Genomic DNA, 24,182 nt, shown 5'->3' on the forward strand with positions numbered 1-24,182 from the left:
GGTTCACCACTTTCCCCACCCTTGGCCAACTTCTTCATGGAGATGTTTGAAGAGAAAGCCTTAAACTCAGCCCCACAAAAACCTACCATATGGCTTCGCTATGTTGATGATGTTTTCGCTATTTGGCCACATGGCCCGGATTCACTCCTCTCCTTCCTAACACACTTGAACAACCAACACCCTAGAATCAAATTCACCCTGGAAAAAGAGGAAAACAATAACCTCCCCTTCCTAGACACACTAGTCACCCGCCAACCTGATGGAACCTTGGTTTTCTCAGTTTATAGAAAACCCACCCATACAGGCAGATACATTCACCAACTATCCCCCCCACCTCACAACAATATGGAGTTATTAAAACATTATTCAACAGGGCAAAAATAATCTGTTCTAATGATCAAGCCCTAACCACTGAACTAAATCACATCCGTGACACTTTCTCAGCCAACGGCTACCCCCTCCAAAAAATCCAAAAAATACTTAACCCAGTTATCCACAACCCACCACCCCCTCCCCTTCACAAAAAAGATTACTCTAAATCTATCACTATTCCCTACATCAGAGGCACCTCGGAAAAAATCAATAAAATCCTAAAAAAACATGACTTGACCACTTGTTACAGACCACATAGAAAACTGGCATCCCTTATCCGCTCCACCAAAGACCAACCACTTCCCCTAGACCTACCTGGTGTATACCAGGTCCCTTGCAGCTGTAAACTGTCCTACTTTGGCCAAACAGGCAGGACAGCAAATATCAGAATCTCAGAACACAAGGATTACATCCGATTTCACCAGTACAGCCACTCTGGGCTTGCAGACCACGCTCTGGATACTCGCCACAGAATAAGATGGAAGAAAGCCACAGTAATACACCGCAGCAAGTTCAAGTATGAAAGACTATTCATGGAATCAGCCTCGGCCCTTAGGAACATGCCAAACCTCAACAAATTTGGATGCATAAAACTGCCCCAAATTTGGGAAACTTTTATCAGAAGAACTTCAGCCCAAAGGCCAAGAACTACCAATATAGCCCGCCAGAGGGCACCATCAGGACTTTAGGAAACGCTAGCTTCTTAGCTTCAGTCTCATTTGCTGTTATTAGTACTTGTGTGCACGTGTCTTTGTAGTAAGTTCCCAAGAAGATGGCAACGTGACGTTCGCCGAAATATCGGAAAGTATATATTAAAGTTTATTTAATCTATATTTCTAGTATACGCTGTCAATTCCTTAAATATTAGTTATCATGTTTAACCAGCGTATAAGCCTCTCAACAAGAAGAATGTAGAGGGGTAGTTTGCAGATCTTACTGAGAACCACTAGGAAGGGATAATGGCACTGGAGCATCTCTGTAATAAATGTATTAGTCTTAAGGGAGATTATGTTGAAAAATTAAAATAATTTTGAAATTTAAATTCGTTTTTTCAATGTTAGGCCAAGAACTTTTCAGACCACCCTCATAGCGTGTTAAGTTGGAATGGGTGAGAGTAATACTGGAGTGGAGACAGTGGTGAAATTAAAAAAAATAAGTAATAAGTATGATTTTATCATATAATTTGTTTTTATAGTGTGTTCAAAAATTTTGACTGTGAATCAGAAATTCTGAAAGCAAAAATTTTGTGCATGCAGTTACTAGACAGGTGCTCCCTTTTTGATCAGTGTACACATGCACAAAGCTTAGAGGACACATTGACTGTGACATGGATAGGAGAATGGCTGACTAACGGGTATCAAGAGTAACATATAGAGGTCAAGTTTAAGAGAAGAAGGATGACCAGTGGTGTATCACTGAGTTTTATGCTTGGGCTACTTGTTTAAATTACATATTAATGGTATTGGGGTTGATCTGGATAGTAATATACAATCATTTGACAATGATTCAAAGTAGTGAAGGGTGATAAGTGGAACATTTCTGATGCATAATCCAGGTAGGCCGATACAAAAAAAAAAAACTGTCTCTGTAGGCAAATGACAATAAATGTCAGGCCAATATGGCTAAGTGCAAAGCTATGCATTTTGAACTAAAGACACAAAATGATGGTAGGCAGAGTTGAAGCTGAATAGTTATATTGCTATGCTGGTTAAGTCATCCCAGGAGATAACTGCAATGTTGAAGAAAAAATACACTAACTTATAGAAATAAAGAAATTATTCTTGCACTGTACAGGGTTTCAATAAGAATACCTACTGACCACTGTACTCAGATACGGTTATCTGGTTTCATAGATCGGAAGACAACTGCAAAGATCTGATGCCAAGTCACCAATTTGATATCTGGCCTATTACTGAAACAACTATTGTGTTATAGTAAAACTTCAATTTACTATAAATCAAAATAATCACCTGATGTTTCGACCTTCATATCAAGGCCAACATCTGGAGTATGCACACACACACACACACACACACACACATACAAAGAAACAAGCTATGTTACAATGTACATAGTATGCAGAAGTCACACTAATTTGGTCAGCTGTTCACATTATTGGCCTCATCTGTGATGGGAGGGAGGGGAAACCTTACTGCATCAAAGCTAGAGACCTGTTATCTGTTTCGTTACAAATCATTAAGAGATATATTAAGTTAGAGAGCAATGTGCACTCACATAATTACTTATAGATAAATTAAACCCAAAACAGCATAGATGGTAGCCAATAAGGGCTGAAACTATTGCGAGAGTCCTAAAGTAAGGATTTGCTAGAGAACTTAAAAAAATTATTCTGTGGATTTTTATGTCACCATTATTATTTAGATAGGATGTTTGATCAAAATTTCACAGGTTTCCTTATATTTGCATACCAGGTTTTAGTATGATATAAGGAACAGGTACCATTCTAATCAATTTGGTGTAAGGTGTTAAGAACATGATCTAAGAGGCTTGTTTTTACCAAAGCTGCTAAATCTACAGTGTTTTTTTTTTTTTAGTCTGGAATTGGCAATCCAGTTTCACCAATATAAGGTAAATTACAGGTGGAACGAATTCAATATGTCCCAGGGTGGGTCGGTCAAGGGGGACGATGGATTGATCCTTGGAGGAGTAGATTATGTTTTTTAATTTTATAGGTGGTTTAAAGGTAGCATTAAGAATATAATGGTGCAGAATTCTATTTATCTTATCTGATAACCCTTTAATGTATGGGACAGCTATGGTTTTACTGTAATATTATTTATTTTCGATGAAGTCTTATGAAGAATTTTATTGATATATTTTTGCTATTTATAAATCTACTGCTAATAATTTGTAATTCTTGTTTTAGAGATTGTTCATTAGAGCACACTGTCAGCTATGTTTTTGAAAGTATTAATGACTTCAAGTTTTTGTGAAGGGTGGTAGTAAGAGTTAGCATGTATATATTGGCAGGTGTGTGTAGGCTTGCAGTAGACAGTGAAGGATAAACCGCCTGAAACCAGTGTATCTAGGAAAGGAAATGAGTTTTAATTTTCAATTTCAATGGTAAATTGTATGCATTTATGTTGTTTGTTCAGGTGCCTGAGGAAGGTGTTAAAGTTTAGTGGCTGTGTCACCAGATAATGAAAACAATGTCAACATATCTAAGCCAAAATGCAGATTTTAAAGTAAAGGAATCTAGAGCACATTGCTGAATAGTTTTCATATAAAAGTCAGCAATTGGGAGAGAGAGTAGTGTGCCCATGGTTGTACCTTCTTTTTGTAGGTAAAAATTATTTTGCCACACAAAGTAACTGGAATGTAGTATGTGGGCAAAAGAGTTGTAATATTTGGTGGAAATTTGTTTTGTAACAGAAGAATTGTGTCACAGATTTGGAAATTTGTGAAAAAGATAGAAACTTCAAAACTGATTAATAAATCGTATTTGCCAAGCGCTGTATTTTTAATTTTAATTATGAAGTGTTGTGTGTTCTTTATATAGGAGGTGGGATGACCTATGACTTCCTCAAGTGTTGAATTATTACCTAGCTAATTTCTTGGTTAGGTAATGATTATAACTATCTATACTTTCAAATATTGGCCAAAGTGGAACATTATGTTTGTGAACTTTGGGAACCCTATAAATTCTCCGAGAGCGAGTATAATGTGATAACAATTTTTTAACATTGTCCAATGGCCAAGATGTAATAGACTTATGTAATTTAAAAGTTTTTTCTTAATCCTGTTAGTTGGATTATAGTTCACAAATTGATAAATGCTGCTATCAGACTAACTGATTCGTTTGATGAAGGAAAGGATCTATTTAAGATGACTGTAGTATTATCTTTGTCAGACTTTGTTACAACTATATCCTTATCAGCTTTTAATGGCTTGATGGCTGCTCGTTCTATTTCAGTGATGTTACTACATTCCAACCACTCCAACCTCACATCCTCTGGTAACACAAAAGAGACAACTGAATGCAATCTGGAATTTCTACTCCTTTCCTTGGGCTTTGACTATTGTTTCTACTCATTCTGACTTTAATACCTACTGCAAATGAGTTACAAAAATTATTCTCACTAGTATTAAGATCTTCACCAAAGAGTTGTAATATTTGGTGGAAATTTGTTTTGTAACAGAAGAATTGTGTCACAGATTGGGAAATTTGTGAAAAAGGTAGAAACTTCAAAACTGATTAATAAATCGTATTTGCCAAGCGCTATATTTTTAATTTTAATTATGAAGTGTTGTGTGTTCTTTATATAGGAGGGGAAATGACCTATGACCTCCTGAAGTGTTGAATTATTACCTAGCCAATTTCTTGGTTAGGTAATGATTATAACTATATTTATAACCTTCAAATATTGGCCAAAGCAGAACATTATGTTTGTGAACTTGGAGAACCCTATAAATTCTCTGAGAGCGAGTATAATGTGATAATAATTTTTTAACATTGTCCAATGGCCAAGATGTAATAAGACTTATGTAATCCAACAGTTTTTTCTTAATCTTGTTAGTTGGATTATAGTTCACAAGTTGATAAATGCTGCTATCAGACTAATTGATTCGTTTGATGAAGGAAAGGATCTATTTAAGATGACTGTAGTATTATCTTTGTCAACTTTGTTACAACTATATCCTTCATGACTTATTTTTCACAGTATTAATAACACCACACAATTTTATCAAAGAGATGTTTTAGATAAAAAGCCAAATGGCTATTTTTTCTGGTGAAGTTAATTAAATTAAGGAGATAAAAATCCCTTATTATTTTACAGCCAGTATGCGAAACTCTGAGATCAAAAACTACGATCTAAGAGTTTCATGCCGAAGAACTATCAGCGATCCAAGCGTAAGTGAACACCTGGTAGTACAGCACCAAGGCAACTCAAAGCAAAGGTCGAGCAAGTTTCCTCACTTTCCTTGATATTTTCTCATAATGTAAAACACACTCCTAGGAGATGTAATACTGCCTTACATTATGAGGAGGGGTCGCTACCCAGACTGGTTTCAACCTTTTTTGAGGTCTCATCAGTGAGTAGGTAGACCTGGATGATATCAAAGTTTAAGTGAAAAGAACTTACATACCTTCACTATACGAATGCCAGAAAGGTGTGCCCATATATTATAACTAAGATAAAAAGCCAAACGGCTATTTTTTCTGGTGAAGTTAATTAACGCATATTGGTTAATTAATTTAATTAACCAGTATGCGAAACTCTGAGATCGAAAACTACAATCTAAGGGTTTCATGCCGAAGAACTATCGGCGAATCCAAGCGTAAGTGAGCAATAATAAGGGATTTTTATCCCCTTAATTTAATTAACTTCGCCAGAAAAAAATAGCCGTTTGGCTTTTTTGTCTTAGTTATAATATATGGTCACACCTTTCTGGCATTTGTATAGTGAAGGCATGTAAGTTCTTTTCACTAAACCTTTGATATCATCCAGGTCTACCTACTCACCAATGAGAACTCAAAAAAGGTTGAAACTGGTAGTGACCTCTCCTCATAATGTAAGGCAGTATTACATCTCCTAAGAGTGTGTTTTACATTATGAGAAAATATCAAGGAAAGTGAGGAAACTTGCTCGACCTTTGCTTCGAGTTGCCTTGGTGCTGTACTACCAGGTGTTCACTTACGCTTGGATTCGCCGATAGTTCTTTGGCACGAAACTCTTAGATCGTAGTTTTCGATCTCAGAGTTTCGCATACTGGCTGTAAAATAATAAGGGATTTTTATCCCCTTAATTTAATTAACTTCGCCAGAAAAAATAGCCGTTTGGCTTTTTATCTTAGTTATAATATATGGGCACACCTTTCTGCCATTCGTATAGTGAAGGAATGTAAGTTCTTTTCACATAAACTTTGATATCATCCAGATCTACCTACTCACTGATGAAACCTCAAAAAAAAAAAAAAAAAAAAAAAAAAAAAAAAAAAAAAAAAGTTGAAACCGGTCTGGGTAATGACCTCTCCTCATAATGTAAGGCAATATTACATCTCCTAGGAGTGTGTTTTACATTATGAGAAAATATCAAGGATAGCGAGGGAGCTTGCTCCACCTTTGCTTCGAGTTGCCTTGATGTTGTACTGCCAAGTGGTTCACTTACGCTTGGATTCGCCGATAGTTCTTCGGCATGAAACTCTTAGACCGTAGTTTTCGATCACAGAGTTTCGCATACTGGCTGTAAAATAATAAGGGATTTTTATTCCCTTAATTTAAAGAGATGTTTATTAACTTATATTTCGCTGATTTTCAACTCAGCATCATCAGAGCACAACACACTTGTACACGTGACAGTGAGTGAGTGAAACAGTATAATTGCAAAGGATAAAAGATCTAAAGTCCTATTTTTGGCATCCTCTAAGGGGTAAAAAAAAAAAAAAAAAAACCACTATGCAGGAGTTTCTCTTAGGTTAAAAGTCTCCCAAATTTTTGGCAAATCAATGCAACCATATTTGTTAAGGTTGGGAGAATTCTTCAAAGCCATTGCTGACTCAAAAAATAATCTTTCAGATCTATAACGACTTCTAAATAGCACATTCGTTTTCCCTCTATCTAATCCTGTTTGAAGGAGTGTCCAAAGCATGGTCTGCCAGTCCCGATGCCATAGTAATAGTAGCAAATGTATCTTTCATGTTCTTCCAGGCAGATGTTAACTGATCTTCATGTTTGCCCATGATAGGCCAAGTTACAAGGAACTTCATACACTCCTGGGTGTGCTAAAGGGTGAAGTTTATCCTTAGGCAAGCGGATCAGAGTTGCCAGCTTGACATGAGGTTTGAAAGTGGTGTGAAGGCCATGTTTCATCAATACTTTGGCTATCTTTTCTGATAAACCTCTGACATAGGGAATAGAAATGGTCATGTTGTATTCTTGTGTATTAGGAGAGGGCAGAGTAATGGGCCTATGTAGTATTTTATCTATTTTGTAGAGATTATAGCCGTTGGCTAAGAGTGTATGGCACAGACATTAGAGTTCTGTGGTCAGAGCTGTATCGTTAGAACAAATGGCTCTGGCTCTGTGTGTAAGTGTTTTTAAAATGCCATACTGTTGGACTGGATGATGATGTGATTGTTTATGTAGATAACGTCCTGTGTGTGTAGCTTTCTGTAAATAGAAAAAGATAGGAATCCACCATCTAAAAGGCAGGTGAGTAATGTTGTCAAGAAATGGTAAACCATTATACGATTCTTTTTCTACTGTGAAGTGGATTTTGGGGTGTTGACTGTTTAGGTAGGTGACAAATGCATCCAAAGTATCTTGTCCATGGGACCAGATGGCAAACACATCATCTACATAGCGTAACCACACTTGTGACTTGTATGTAGCTGTGGTAAGTACTTTGTTTTCAAAGTGTTCCATGTAAAAATTTGCTGGGGGGGGGGAACCATAGCAATACCATTAATCTGTTTGTAGAATTTTCCTCCCCATGTAAAGTAATCTGCATTCATGGTAAATTTAAATAATTCAAAAATATCAGGGGGAAATTTAGACTTGATTAAATCAAGAGTGTCTATAAAGTGGCACATTGGTAAATAAGGTGACATCAAAACTAACCATTATGTCTTATTTTTTAGGATAAGATTTTTAACCAGTGTTTTGAAATGGACTGAATTTTTTTACAAAAGTAGAGGAGTTGCCAGTAAGGGGGGAAAGCAACTTCGCTAAATGCGGGCCAGTTTATATGTGGGACTATCTATGCTATCGACTACGGGGCATAGGGGGATATTGGTTTTGTGGATTTTTGGTAATCCATAAATACGGGGTGGTTTAACATGAATTGGTTTTATTTTCTTGATGATTTCTTTGGGATGCCACTTTTTTCAGTAATTTTCGGCCTTTTTTTTCTTTTGAGACATTGTAGGGTCTCAACGAATAATTTGATACGTGGAACTGTCACATAGGAGATCTTGCATTTTTTTGTTACACTCTTCTTGATTCATGATAACTGTTGCATTCCCTTTATCGGCTTTTGTAATAATAATATTTTTATTATTATATAACTTTTTTAGGGCAGTTATTTGATTACGTGGCATATTGCTTTTTGGAGGCTTAGCCTTGTTTAGAATACTTGCTATATCTAGTTGCACGTTATTGGCCATTACCAGCAGAAGATCGTGGATACCCACCCCATTCTACTTTCATCATAATTTCTAATTTAGGAATTTGTTTGGGTGTGACGGCAAAGTTATGCCCTAGACTGAGAGCATTCTTGGCTTCTTCAGTGTGTTTCCGAAGATAGGTTTACGACCACGTGGTCTTGTCGAAGTTGCGGTCAAGACTTCGTATGTTGGCACTGTTGTAGGAGTTCATATTTCTTTAGGTGTCTGCTTTTACTTTTGTTAATTCTTTTTTTTTTTTGCTGCAACTTCAGAGATGTGATGTAGGACAGTCAACATTTCAGGATTTAACACGTTGATTAGTTCTTGTTGTAGAGTTGTTTAAGCTCTATGCGAGTAGCGGCAATTTGTTCACGGAGAAGCACTAAACTTGTCCGTCGATAAATACAATGTGCCTTTGCTGATTATAACTTTTCTTTGAAGCTTTTTTTTTTCTAAATGTGCTATTTAGAAGTCGTTGTAGATCTGAAAGATTATTTTTTGAGTCAACAATGGCTTTGAAGAATTCTCCCAAACTTAACAAATATGGTTGCATTAATTTGCAAAAATTTGGGAGACTGTTATCCTAAGAGAAACTCCTGCATAGCTGTTTTTTTTTTTTTTTTCCGTTAGAGGGAATGCAAAAATAGGACTAGATCTTTTGTCCTTTGCAATTATACTGTTTCACTCACTCACTGTCGCGTGTACAAGTGTGTTGTGCTCTGATGATGCTGAGTTGAAAATCAGCGAAATATAAATTTAAAAAAAATCTCTTTGATAAAATTATGTGGTGTTGTTAATACCGTGAAAAATAAGTCATGAATAACAATGTTTGCACGTGAAGTAACTTCATGACTGGGCAACTCGTACCTAGATGCTAATGACTTCACATCACTTGACTTAGTATCTCACAATGCAAAGCCCATATCGTTATGGACACATATAATATTATGCATTATGGGAAGGGTCACAGTTTCAACCTTTATTGAAGTCTCATCAGTGGCAACCACAACAAGAAGTGATACCATGGTGGAAATAATGCAGAAGTCATATTTCCATATACAAGTAGCCAAAAGGTGTCACACCTTATTACTAAAATACCATGGGTATATCCAGAGTATTTTAGTAATAAGGTGTTTCATCATCTTGGGACATGTGGGAAGTGTGGAATGGGCTACCACCAGATCCTGCAAGTGTATCTTTGATGCATGCTTTGAAAGAAAGTTATAAACAAGTATTTAGACACTGCATGACCTGGAAGAGGCCATTCCTCAATGAGTCCTTGATTCTATAGTTGTGCCTATCTAATAATTATAATTAATAATTAAATTAATTAAATAATTAAATCCAGGAACACATCACAACTCAACATTAACAGAGTTCAAGATTGGTACTATCAACAAAAGAAGCATGAATGGAAAGGAAATGGAACAGTACCAGATTGACATAATAGGCACAAAGCAGACCAAAACAGGTGAGATATTTCTAAACGACAAATACAAAATGTTATATTCAGGCAATGACAATCAGGGAAAAGAGGTAATAGCTATAGTATTCAACACTAAATATGAGGATAATCTTCTTGAATGGCAGGCAATATCAAGTAGAGTGATGCAGGCAAATATCAGAATGGGAACTGGACATTGAGACTTATTTATGCTTATGATGCCACAAAAGGTTCTACCAAGGAAGAAATGGAGGAATATTTGAGGCATTAGGGATGGCAGCTGGCCCAATGAAAAAGGAAAAATTGGTCCTTGTTGGAGATCCAAACAGCAGAGTAGGAAATGATTAGATATAGTAATGTTTAAGGAGTCCGCACAGTTAGCCTAGTGGCTTAGCGCTTCGCAACCATATGCCTGGGGAAGGAGTGTCCTAGGTTCGATTCCCGTCGGAGACGTGAGGAGCTCAAGGATCTTCCTCAGCCATAGCCAAGTTAGCCGGTCTTGGGCGTGGACAGTAGGTTTTTTTCCGCCAGTTTATCTGGGGTTTTTCATCCCGCAAGCAGGCAAACTGGCCCCGTGAACACACAGGTTACAGTCATAAAAAATACTTACGGCAAGGAAGGCAACGGGAAACCACCTTGCTCATAATCATCTCCCTAGTATGGTAGCATATATAGCTACCCTCCGCTGGCCGTATGGCAGAAGGGAAAGGATAGATAGAATGTTTAAGGAAAATTTGGAGAAAAGAGCAAAGCTAATAGTAATGGTAAATGACTGCTGGATTTCTGTTCAGGACATGAATTAGTTATTATGAACACTATGTTCCAACATAAAAATGTGCACAAATTCACATGTAGAGAAGCTTCGAGAAAAGTCTCATTGACTATGTTATAGTTGAAAGCAAAGTTTTCCCATTAGTTCAGAACACAAGAGTATATACAGAGGATTTGAATAATAAATGATCCCTATTTAGTTTTGAGTAAGATAAAATTGAATTTCATATTGAAAAGAAGAGTGTGTAAGAAAGTTTTAAAATGAATCAGAGTTGAGCAGCTTTCAGAGATGAACTGTAGACTCAAATACACAAACATGATTAAAGAAAAAATGAAAGAGTATGAAAATAAAAACCAAACCTTGAAGAATCATTGGCAAATCCTAAAGAAAACATTGCTTGATTCAATGTTTTCTTTAAGGATAGAAAAATTAGAACTCTATGGTGGACTCAGGAAGTTAAAGAGACAGTCAAGGAAGAGAAGTAAACATATCAAAAGTTCCTGGCAAGGAATTCTGCTGGTACTCTTAGATAATACAGAAAAATGTAAGAAAGCAAAGCACTGTTTAAAGCTAGCTAAACAAAAATGGGAAGACTGCTAAAAACAGAAAATAAATATCAGGAAGGTGGCAAAATATTTTGGAGACTATTGAAAAGGCTAGAAATGGAGGAAAGAGTACTATAAAAAGAATTAAAGATGACAAAGGTGACATGAAAACAAAACTGAAGATAATGTCTGGAGTAATTACTTTGAAAGATGGATAAATGAGACAAGCAGTGTCAGTATAATGGTAGAAAACTCCAAACAGGAATGTAGTCAGGAATACATATCCATACCTGAAGTAGAAAAAAGTCATCCAAAAAGCTGAAATGCAGAAAGATAGTTGGAGTAGATGAAATTTTGCCAGAAATGCTCAAATATGAAGGTATAAAAGTTTTACAGTGGCTGCATTGCATAATTCAGAAGGCCTGGTCAGAGGGTTGAATTTCAGATGATTGGAGCAGAGCTCTCATAGTACTCATCTATAAAAAGGAAAATAAAACTGAATGTGAGAATTACAGTGGTATTTCTCTACTGAGTGTTTCTTGTAATATTTATGCAAGTATACTTGAGAAAAGGCTAAAAAAAATTGTGGAAGGGAAGCTTGGTGAAGAAAGAGCTAGATCGGGTCAAATAGAGGTTGTCAGAATCATATTTTCACTTTAAGACAAATAGTTAATAAATCTTGGGAATATAACAAGGATTTGTAATTTAAGTTTTATTGATCTGGAAAAGGCATATGATAAGGTGCCAAGAGGAAAGTTCTTCAAAATACTATAGTTATATGGTTTAAATCAGACATTATATCAAGTAATACAAAGTCGCTATTTAAGAAGTAAGTCAGCAGTTTCTGAGAATTGAAGGAGGTACAGGAAAATGGTTTGAAGTAAAATCAGGGGTGCACATTATCTCCACTGTTATTCATTATCTACATTATCTATATGGATCACATTATGAAAGAAAGTGGTATTAAACCTGATATCAAAATTGGAGAAGTTAATCTCAGCTCTTTATTTTATATGGAGGATGTTATACTTCTAAATGAATCCAGTACAAGTCTGCAAGATTCCCTGACTAGATTGAATAACTGTTGTAATAGATTTGGTATGAAGGTCAGAAATAACAAGAAAAAATAATACACAAGAATACAACATGACCATTTCTATTCCCAGAGGTACATCAGAAAAGATAGCCAAAGTATTGATGAAACATGGTCTTGCACCACTTTCAAACCTTATGTCAAGCTGGCAACTCTGATCTGCTCGCCTAAGGATAAACTTCACCCTTTAGAACACCCAGGAGTGTATGAAGTTCCTTGTGACTTGGCCTATTATGGAAATAGGCATAAACATTGAAAACATCAAGTGTATCCTGAATGGTGAATCTATAGAACATGTAAAATGTTTCAGCTATTTAGGCACAATATTTAGTGAAGATGGTAAATTAAATATGGAAATAGACAACAGAATTAGTAAAGCTGGTATGGTAGGAAGTCAGCTGAATAAATTTATATGGGATAAGAAAGAATGTAGGAGGTGGGAGGCATTGGGAGACATCAGTGTCTTGATATTGGAATTTAGTAGCAGCAGCGATGGGGCTTTGGAAATGGGTGATTTTCAGTTTGTGGATGACAGTAATGTGTGTGTGTGTGTGTGTGTGTGTGTGTGTGTTGGAGAATGGAGAGAAATAGAATATATATATAAAGACCTATATATATTTAGCCTTGGGCAGTTTAGTGGACGAAGATTATTTGTCTGATGGACATGACTGTGTTTGTGAATGTCAACTGAAAGCAGAATGTGCAGAGAGAGAAATAGAACTCCGGAGAAAGGAAATGGAAATAATGAAGACTGAGTTGAGTAAGGTGAATGAAGATCTTAGGAGGACAAAGGTTGGATACTGTGAGAGGAATGAGTAGGTGTAAGAGAACAGCAATAGAGAGCAGGGGTGAGAGACAGGGGAAAAGAGGAAACTGCAGAAGGATGAGAGAGTGTGGAAGTAAAGGATAAAAAGGTGAAAGAAAAGAGCAAGAGAGAGAGAGAATGGAAGCCATAAGTGGCAGGAATGTCAGTGAGAGAAGGATGAATGAATCTGTTTGGAATGTCAAGTATGGAGATTCAATTATTCAGGACGTGCAGTGTAGAGTGCCAGAAGAGTCCTTGCCTGGCGGAACAATAGAGTGTGTGGCAATGGCAGTGAAAGTGTGGAGGAGATGATAGTAATGATTGGGACAAATGACCTGAGATTTGAGGTTGATGTCAGATATAATGCAGCAGATATGTGTCTGAGGAAAGATAGTGAGTGTGTTGCCCAGGTATGATAATGCAGAATGGAGAAGAAGAAGAAGAGGTGATGACGAATGAGATGATAGCAAGAATGTGTAGGAAAAGCAGTCTGGAATGTGTGGATGCATGAAGTACAGTGAGGGAAGAAGAGAGCTGTATGCAAGGGATGGATTGCATTTGAATGCAGAAGGGCACAGGAATTTGGACAAACTGTTGCTTTCTGGACAAGTGAGTGTGTTGCAACAGGGAAACTAGGATTGCACAAGCAGAATGTTGTGGGGATGGCCTCGTGGGAATAGTGACTTGAGAAATGAGGGAGCATACACTATATCACAGAGTCAGGTGGCATATGAGGAGAGTGATAATGGCTATAGGAATACTGGCAATACACTGGTATTATTGTATACAAATGCTAGGAATATGAGGAATGAAGGAAATGAGCTTGTGGTATTGATTGATGCAGTTTCTCCAACTGTTGTTAGTATCAGTGAAACTTGGTTAACTGAGGAGGTTGTTTTAACAGGGATAGAAATCGAAGGGTATAGTATATGTTGGTGGGATAGGGAAGGTGGTGGAGTGTTACTTATGATAAGAGATGAATTGTGCACTCTCGGGGTAAAGAATCTCAGTGGAAATAACACTAATGGCTTTGAAAGTATATGGAGTGAGATAGGTGTTTATAAGACAAGATATTTAGTGGGATGTTGTTACAGACTGGGGAATATAGATTGTGGTGAGCAGGAAATGTTTAGGTAAATTAGTTTGGCAAGTGCAAAGTAAGCAATCATTAAGGAGGACTTCAACTATAGTGATATGAACTGGGCAGAGGAGAGAGCATGCAGTAATAAGGGAACTGAATTTTTGGATTTCTTGAGGGAAAACTGTCTTAGGGAGCATGTAGTGGAGAGAACACAAGGAAGAAGAGTTTGGGATTTGGTCATGGCATCAGAGGATCTGACTGATTGTGACCGAGATGGCATACTCCCCCCTCCCCCCAATTCGTGAGAGTGACCATTTAGTCCTGACTTAGAGGATGAATAGGCATGTGAAGGTATCAGAACAGAAGGTAGTTACATGGAATTATAAGGCAAGCAACTATCAGAGACTTAAAAACTAGCTTGCAGCAGTACAATGGATGAAAGAATTTGAAGGAAGGGGGGGGGGGGTCATTAGTACATAAGAAAAAATTGTTGACAGCAATGACACATATGTATACCACAGGATGTAACACACTGATCACTTTATCAGTGTTACATCCTAGTACTACAGGTTTTATTCCTAGAAGGATAATTAGTGGTGAAGTGTTAGAAGTGAATGAAGAGGATATATTCCAAATACTGAGTATGCTAAATGTCAATAAGGCAGGGGGACCAGGTGGAAAGCACATTGTGAAATTCCATTGTGAAATGACTGTTCTATAGCACATTCGGTTTAACTCGGGCAGATTCCTAGACAGTGGAGGGAGGGTAAGATAGTACCATTGCATAAGGATAGTTGTAGAATGGAGATATCAAACTACAGGGCTGTTTGTATTTCTTCTGTAGTTGTTAAGATTTTGGAGAAATTGGTAAAAATGTGTATACAGAATTGGGCAGATGAGGGTAATATATTTATGCAGGCCAGCATAGGATTTGTTAAAGGACACTCTTGTTTCAATAATCTGGTTACCTTTTACAATAGCATAACAAGAGTATTGCATGAAGGTAAGGCATACACTGTCATCTTTTTGGATTTTTCCAAGACATTTTAAAAATCAACATGACAAATTGATTTTTAAGTTGTATCATATAGGTTTGGATATCAGGTTAGTGGATTAGATTAGTAAATGGCTCTCTGATAGATATCAGAGAGTTGTATATGGGGGGAGCAGTATCAGAGATAGGAAGGTTACCAGTGGAGTTCCACAGGCTTCAGTCCTAGGATCATTGCTGTTCAATCTTTATGTCAATGATAATGTCACAGGACTACAGGGAGATGGTCAGTTGTTTGCAGACAGATGATGTGAAGCTTGGGATGGTTATTAGTAATAGTGCTGATATTTTGCCTCTTCAAGAGGATTTGAATAAGTTAGAAAGGTAGGCAAATGAATGGAGGATGTCAGTTTAATGCAACTAAATGTAAGGATTTAAAATTTGGTATCTACAAATGGGATACTTTGTACTCATTTAGTGGAGGAACCAAGGGATCTTGAGGTGATTGTGAATAGAGATTTGAAGTTCCAAGACCATATTGCAAAGGTTGTGAAGACATCTCAGAGAGCTGCAGCAATGTTGTGGAGAACACTGACCAAGAGAAATAAAAGTGTGCTGGGATCCCATTTCTATACAGCTTTGATCAAACCACAGCTGGATTTCTGTGCTCAGATCTGGTCGCTGGGATCTGAAAGGGATGAAGTAACCTTGGAGAGAAAGTGAAAAGACGGATAACGATATCAGGACTGTACAAAGTTGATTATGATTGAGACATGTTATTATCGTATTAACACTGAGGAGATTTTTCATATGGTAGAACAAGTAAAAGGAGCAAGGACAAGGGGTTATCCCTGAAAGTTGCAAAAGAAGATGGTCAGTAAAAGTGTAAGCAGTACGTTTTATGTGTGGAGAGTGGTAGGAGCATGGAATACATTGCCTGAGAGGGTGGTGAACATGCAGACTGTGGATGATTTTAAGGAGCAGTATGATACACTTTATGCTAACCTCGCATGATGAGTCTTGTGATTCCATGGAGGTCAGGAAAATAATAATTTCACTATTCCATCTTGCTGTTGGTCTGCCTAGTCTTTGATGACCACTTCTTAGTGTCTATTCTCTTGTTAGATACTCTCGTCACATGCCCTGCCCAGCACCATTTACTGTCTTTTTATTACAATAGCAATTGTAATAAAAAGACAATACTTTTCATTACAACAGCATTATCCATTACCTTTGTTTGTTTCCTTACCCACTTATTATTATTATTATTTACATTTTTTATCGGGGTGCTTAAGGGTCAAAGCTGTTTAACTGAGAGGAGATCTCACATAGCCTTTAAAGGAATGCGGAGAACCGACCAGGGATTCTGACCTAATGTCCAATCCTCACCTTCTCATGGTGCACGCTGTTGGGTATCTACCTGGATACTGAACGAACGAGGATGAGCTGGCAATTTGGGATTTAGTCGACCAAATTGTATTCTTATTGGTTAAACCAAAATAAAGAATGATGGTACAACATAGCAAAATTTCATGCCAGCTGGGGGATCGTCCAGTTAAACAAGACCCCGTTGTTTTCGCCAGGGAACCAGAGCGAACAGCGAAAAGTCAGCTACTGGAACAAATCTGAAAACACACCCCAACTCAACATCACCAGAATTAAAGATTGGTACTATCAACATAAGAAGCCTGAATAGCAAAGAAATGGAGCTAGCTGAGGAATTAGATAAGTACCAGATCGACATAATAGGGGTGACTGAAACAAAAAAGACCACAACTGGTGAGATCTTTCTGAGCAATAAATACAAAATGTTATATTCAGGCAATGACAATCAAGGAAAAGAAGGAGTAGCCATAGTATTCAACACAAAATACGAGGCTAATCTTCTTGAATGGCAGGCAGTCTCAAGTAGAGTAATGTGGGCAAATATGAGAATGGGGAACTAGACAATGAGACTTATTTGTGCCTATGGTCTCACAGAAGGTTCTACTAAGGTAGAAGTGGAGGAATTTTTTCATGCTTTAGAAAAAGCAACTGACACAATGAAAAAGGAAAAGTTGGTTCTTGCTGGGGATATAAATAGCAGAACACAAAATGATCGTCAGACATACAAAAATGTTTTGGGAAAATTTGGAGAAAAGAGCAAACCTAATAATAATGGCAAATACCTGTTGGATTTCTGCTCAGGACATGGACTAGTTATTACTAACACCATGTTCCAACATAAAAATGTGCACAAATTCACATGGAGAGAAGGGGCAAGGAATAAGAAAAGTCTCATTGACTATGTTATTGTTGATAGTGATGTTTTCTCCCTGGTGCAGGACACTGGAGTATACAGACGATTTGAAATTGGATGTGATCACTATTTAGTCTTGAGCAGGATAAAATTGAATTTCATATTGAAAAGATTAACATGTAAGAAAGTTTTAAAGCGAATAAAAGTTGAGCAGCTCTCAGATGTGAACTGTAGACTAACATATACAAAGATTATTGAAGAAAAAATGAAAGAGTTTAAGAACAGGAACCAAACCTTGGAGATTCAGTGGAAAGCTTTGAAGAAAACCCTGATTGATTCAGCCAGAGAGGCATGTGGTAAGGTTGTCTGCAAGGATAGAAAAATCAGAACTTCATGGTGGACACAGGAAGTTAAAGAGGCAGTGAAAGGAAAAGAAGAAATCATATCAAAAGTTCCTGGCAAATAAGTCAGCTTTGGCTCTTAGAGAATACAGAGACAAATGTAAGAAAGCTAAACACTGTGTAAAACTAGCTAAACAAAAGTCATGGGAGAAGTTTGGCAAGAACATAGAAAATAAATATCAAGAAGGTGGTAAGATATTCTGGAGGTTATTGAAGAAGCTTAGAAATGGAGGAAAGAGTGCTGTAAAAGGAGTTAGAGATGATAAAGGTGACATGAAAACAGGAGAAAAAGATATCCTTGAAGTATGGAGTAATTACTTCGAAAAATTGCTAAATGAAACAAGCAGTGATAGCACAGTGGTAAAAAAACACTCAACAGGCATACAATCAGGAATACATATCCATACTTGAAGAAGAAAAAGTCATCAAAGGCTTGAAATGTGACAAGGCAGGCAGGAGCAGATGATATTCGACCAGAAATGCTGATGTATGGTGGTATAAAAGTCTTACAGTGGCTGCACTGCATAGTTCAGAAAGCCTGGACAGAGGGACAAATTCCCGATGATTGGAGTAGAGCTCTAATAGTGCCCATATATAAAAAGGGAAATAAAACTGAATGTGAGAATTACAGAGGTATTTCCCTACTGAGTGTTCCTGGCAGGATCTATGCAAGTAAACTTGAGAAACGGTTGAGAAGAATTGTGGAAGAAAAGTTGGGTGAAGAACAAGCTGGATTCAGGCCAAATAGAGGCTGTCAGGATCAGATCTTCACTTTACGACAAATAGTCGAGAAAGCATGGGAATATAATAAAGATCTGTATTTATTTTTTTTTCTATTTGGAAAAGGCATATGATAAGGTCCCAAGAGAGAAACTAATCAATACGCTACAGTTATATGGTGTTAATGGGGCATTATATCATGCAATACTTAGTCTTTATTTGAGTTGTAAGTCAGCAGTTAGAATTGAAGGAAGTACAGGAAGATGGTTAATGTTAAATCTGGTGTGAGACAAGGGTGTACATTATCCCCTCTGTTATTCATTATCTATATGGATCACATGAAGGAAAGTGGTATTAAACATGATATCAAAATTGGAGATGTTAATGTCAGCTCTTTGCTTTATGCGGATGATGTTATACAAGTGGGCAAGTCATGACTTGACCACTTGTTACAGACCACACAGAAAATTGGCATCCCTTATCCGCTCCACTAAAGACCAACCACTTCCCCTAAACCTACCTGGTGTATACTAGGTCCCTTGAAGCTCTAAATTGTCCTACTTTGGCCAAACAGGCAGGACAGCAAATATCAGAATCTCAGAACACAAGGATTACACCCGATTTCACCAGTACAGCCACTCTGGGCTTGCTGACTACACTCTGGATACTCACCACAGAATAAGATGGAAAAAAGCCACAGCAATACACTGCAGCAAGTTCAATTATGAAAGGCCATTCATGGAATCAGCCTCAGCCCTTAGGAACATGCCAAACCTCAACAAATTTGGATGCATGAGACTGCCCCAAATTTGGAAACATTTATCAGAAGAACTTCAGCCCAAAGGCCAAGAACTACCAATATAGCCCGCCATGGGGGCACCATCAGGACTTTAGGAAAACGTTAGCTTCCCAGCTTCAGTTCTCATTTGCTGTTATGTAGTACTTGTGTGCACGTGTCTTTGTATTAAGTTCCCAAGAAGATGGCAATGTGATGTTTGCCGAAATATTGGAAAGTATATATTAAAGTTTATTTAATTTATATTCCTAGTGTATGCTGTCAATTCCTTAATTATTAGTTATCATGTTTAACCAGCGTATAAGCCTCTCTACAATGTTTATTGTGGTATCTATAATCCAAACATAATAATAATAAACGATTGAGAAAAGATTAAATGTCTATAATTTTTTATGTTAGTTTTATTGCCTTTCTTATAAAAAGGATGATTTTCCAGTGTTCCAACTTTTTTTTGTGTGTGTGTGTGTGGGGAGGGAGGAGGAGGAGTTCTTCCTTTTTTAAAACACTCTACACAATTCTGCCAGTTTTTCATGCAAAAATCCACTCTACTTTTCAACATTTCTGTTAGTATTCCATCAATCCAGGTGCCTTTCCATTTATCATTTTTATAAATACATGTTTTACTCATCATCATTTATTGTATATTCATTATCATTCTCACTATTCACGAAACACTGTAAATTTAATTTGCATTGTACCATAAGCAAACTGAGATTACATAATCTGTTCTACTGCTCTAGATGTCCAATGTATGTTTTTTTCAAGCCATTTCATGCTTCTAATAAACAGGGTAATCTAATATTGAGCAATGAAAATTGTTTGTACCACCCAAAGGGATTCCCAAACATCCATGACACAATGGGACTCGAACCTAAAGCCTACTGGTTTTGAAAGCTGTGGCATTATTCACATGGCCAACCTGGCTAGTAGAATATAAAAATGTATTAAAAAATATAATTATTTTTATCAGTAAAATTTAAACTCAGACCTTTCTATCTAATAGGTAAAGTTGTTACTAATTAAGTTACTAACCCATGTAAACAAGATTTTATTTTTAACATGTACTATTTAGTATATTACATGCTAAATAGTTATTAAACTTTCTGCACTTAACATACCATAGTAAAGTTTTCATCTCCATAGCAACCACCAATATTAACGACAATTTTTGGAACCAAAGTGCAAGAATGAGCAGCTGTCATTTTGGCCCTCTCTTTAATATTTCCTGCATATATATATATATATATATATAATATAAAAAGGGTAAATGTGATCTTTGTTAATCAAATAATCTTTATCATTATTATTATTATATAAATTCGTAAGCCCAAGACTCATGCAGTTAATTCAACATCAGTACCTACTTAATATTTCAGCTAGGATTATATTTCACTTGTCAGATAAAAATATACTCAGCTGTGTTCCACACTTTTACTCAATTTACAGGAATGTCCACATTGTTCTCTATTCCTCCACTCCCTTTCTCTTTTGTTTTATTCTGAAAAATTGTCAGCCACTTCCATCCAAGCCTCTTTAACATGTTTCCCATTTTCCAAAATACATGCAGGACAAGAATGTTAACTTGTCCATTTGCTACACTCAAAATGCAGAATCTCAAAACTGGAAGAAATTTCTTACTGAGATCCTGTGTTCAAATAGGAGTGAAAAACAGCTAAGTAATTTTCATGACACCAATGCATACAATAAAAATAGTGGCCAAGGCTTCCTTGTTCATAGAGTTTAGCAAGAGGGATTTTGTATGATGTAGTGTATGCTCTATGTATTAAATGCTAAGAGTGAATGGATTATGGTACAAAAGTGAGAATGGAGAGAAGGTTAAGCATAAATGTTTCGTGTGTGAGTGCAGGAAATGCAAGTCGTAGAAAGTGGGAAAATAAAGTGACAAATATTAACAATACAAGGAAAGACAGCAAAGGTGTTCTGGAGAATGTGGAAGTAGTGAATGAGAGCATGAAAGAAGTGGATGATGAAGTGATAGTAAGCAGTGAAAAAGAGCACTTATGGTGTCCTTTACAGGACAAAACAGGAGCCAGAGCAACTAAAGAAAAGATTGTCATGTGATACAGCAGGCAGAAGATGAAAGAAAAAGTGAATAGTGGAAAAGTATTGAAAGTGCAAGATACTGGAAATAAGTAGGAGGCATACTTAATGAGAAAGTGAAAAAAGCATGTTTCCCAGGTGCAAAGATCAAGAATGTTTGTGAAGCTGTTAGTTTGCACAAGGGGAAAAGTGAAATAGATGATTATTAAGACAGGAAAGTAGGATATGTGCTATATACCGATATCAGGTTATCTTGCATTATTATTATTATTATTTTTAGTAGCAGCTGATTTAGTTAAATAAAAAGGAAAGGATAACTTTTGGTATTTATCATGTAGTTAAACATTTCAAAAATGTATATAAAAACAAATGAATTATTTCTTGTAAGTACAAATGCTTATATAAGAAAGCTTTGTATACTTAGAGCTTGTTACAGCTATTCGATTGTAATATTTATCTAAAAAGGACTCAAATCTAATGTAGTTTATTTCAATAATAAACTTGAGAGAAGAATTTCTTCTCTCAAGTTTTTCACTTATTATTATAATATTTGTTTTTATTTTTTTTCCCTTTCACTTCTTATTATAAGTAAAATGGGTGTTTTTACTTATAAACTGATTTATTTATAATAAGAAGTGAAATAGATTTTACTTATAATAAGAATTGCAGGCTTGTTTACAGTCGACCTTCATCTCACCGCCATGTTGCTTACCATGTTAGGCAATAGCGTGGTTGCGCGAACACTGTACTTCCAAAGAGGAAGTTGAATTAGTGAGCAAGAGAGAATAATAGACCAACTGTCACATGAGAGAGAGAGAGAGAAAAAAATGATGTTCAAAAAGAGTTGGAAATTTAGGAGAGAAAGAGAGTTTTAAGGATTTTACTAAGCCAAAAAGGTGAAAAAACAGCATTATGAGGAAAACAAATAGTTATCCTAAAATTAATGGAAGAAATTCTCTTATATGAAGCAAAGTTGTGAGATAGAAAAAATTATTATATAGTTTCTGCTGAAGCAGCCAACAGTTCCTTTGATACGGTATGCAGCAAACTTATTCCAGATAAGTGGTGTTAACACAAAAGCGATGAACTTTAAAGTTATCTTCAGATTTTAAGGAAAGAGGAACTGATACTACAGAGAAGATATGAAAGTAATATGTTTTTATTTTTTAAGAAAGGTTGTTGTGAAAAAAATTATTTTCTTGTTTTAGAAGAAAAACAGGTATGAGTTAAGAAATTTATATTTTTATGGCCATTACGGAGAACTGAAGAAACTGTATTTTATGAGTTTAAAGTTTGTGTATTCTCATCAAATCCTGTGATTTTGAAGAAAAGAAATCTTACGTAACGTTTCTGTTTTTTTTTTTTTTTTAAATGTATTGAGTTTGTGGGCCCTTTTTCTCTTTAGGAAATAAGTTCATTTAAAAATGCATATTTGTATATAGCACTTGTGAAACATAAACAATTTACACGCATCATTAAGGCAATACCATAAATCTACATTAATATTACTTGTAAATAAATATATTATTTTTGAATTTTCTTTGTCTCTCACTCAGTCTCTTAATTTATAATATGAATCTGTGGTGTTAAACACCCATTTTACTTATAATAAGAAGTGAAAGGAAAAATAAATAAAAATAAAAACAAATATTATAATAATAAGTGAAAATAAACAGCAACAAAGTTGTTCGAAGTTTTTCCAATTGGTTATACTATAAATTAAGGATATAGTACGCCCACAGATTCAAGACCCTTTGACACTTCTGCGCATGTCACAGAAAGGAGAATCCATTCCAATAATAGGATAATCAATCCATCTTCTGGGATGAGTTTGTTTATTATTACAGGTCAGAAAATTTAGCTTTTCTTTTACAAACATTGTAGTTTTTAAATTAGTACAGCGACAGATAAGGAAGTACGTGATTTCACATGTTGGCGACCGATTCGTACATCCTTCATTTCTTTTGCCCCTTCAGCATGAATCGACTATTCTTGGCAGAAAGCCAAGCGGAGCTCTACAAACTGTGGGCATACTATACCAAGAAATTATATACTTGGTTTAATCCTTCATCCAAGTGTAAGAAAACAAAGTTTGCACCTGAAGTATTTTCAGGACTGGAGCAACTCTAACACAGAGGCTAATGACTTCACATCACTTGCCTTAGTATCCCATAATGCAAAGCACATATCCTTGTGGACATGTATAATGCTATGCATTATGGGAAGGGTCACTACCCAGACAGATTCGACCTTTATTGGGGTCTCATCAGTGGGAGCCAGACCCAGAGGTGACACCAAGGTTGAAGTAATGCAGAAGCTAATGAGGTGAAAATGGAGGAGCCAGACAAGATATTACTGTCTTGTCTGGCTCCCACTGATAAGGCTTCAATAAAGGTTGAAACCAGTCTGGATAGTGACAACATAATCATCATCAAATTCCTGCCATGCACCCTAAAGGGTGTACAGGATATGATAGTACTACATGAAAAATTTACATCATTACTAACTTCCTATCTCCAATTTTCCTTCCAATTAGTCTGTTGCCTGTCAAGATTATCAGATCTTGACACTCCAACATTATCAGATCTTATATTTCTATCTTCTAAGGCACTTTTTACCGTATCAATCCACCTATATCTTGGTCTTCCTCTGGGTCTTTTTCCTGCTAACCTGGCAGAGAACACTTGTTTTGCTATTCTCTCATTGCATATCTTTACCCTTTCAAATTATTTGTT

General features: G+C 36.3%; 1 protein-coding gene across 4 annotated transcripts in view; it reads right to left on the minus strand.

The window, feature by feature from the left end:
• The window catches only part of LOC150106688 (methylcrotonoyl-CoA carboxylase beta chain, mitochondrial-like), a 321,267-nt gene that overhangs the window by 53,088 nt on the left and 243,997 nt on the right, over positions 1 to 24,182 (minus strand). For all 4 annotated transcript variants that reach the window (XM_090392642.1, XM_090392638.1, XM_090392640.1 and 1 more), the window contains exon 10: positions 20,505 to 20,611. In XM_090392642.1, coding sequence (XP_090248768.1) covers positions 20,505 to 20,611 — 107 coding nt within the window. The remainder of the gene's footprint in view (positions 1 to 20,504; positions 20,612 to 24,182) is intronic.

The sequence above is a fragment of the Typopeltis vanoorti genome, chromosome 5, assembly GCF_054136105.1.
Source record: "Typopeltis vanoorti isolate ZY-2024b chromosome 5, IOZ_Tvanoo_1.0, whole genome shotgun sequence".
NCBI classification, from domain to species: domain Eukaryota; kingdom Metazoa; phylum Arthropoda; class Arachnida; order Uropygi; family Thelyphonidae; genus Typopeltis; species Typopeltis vanoorti.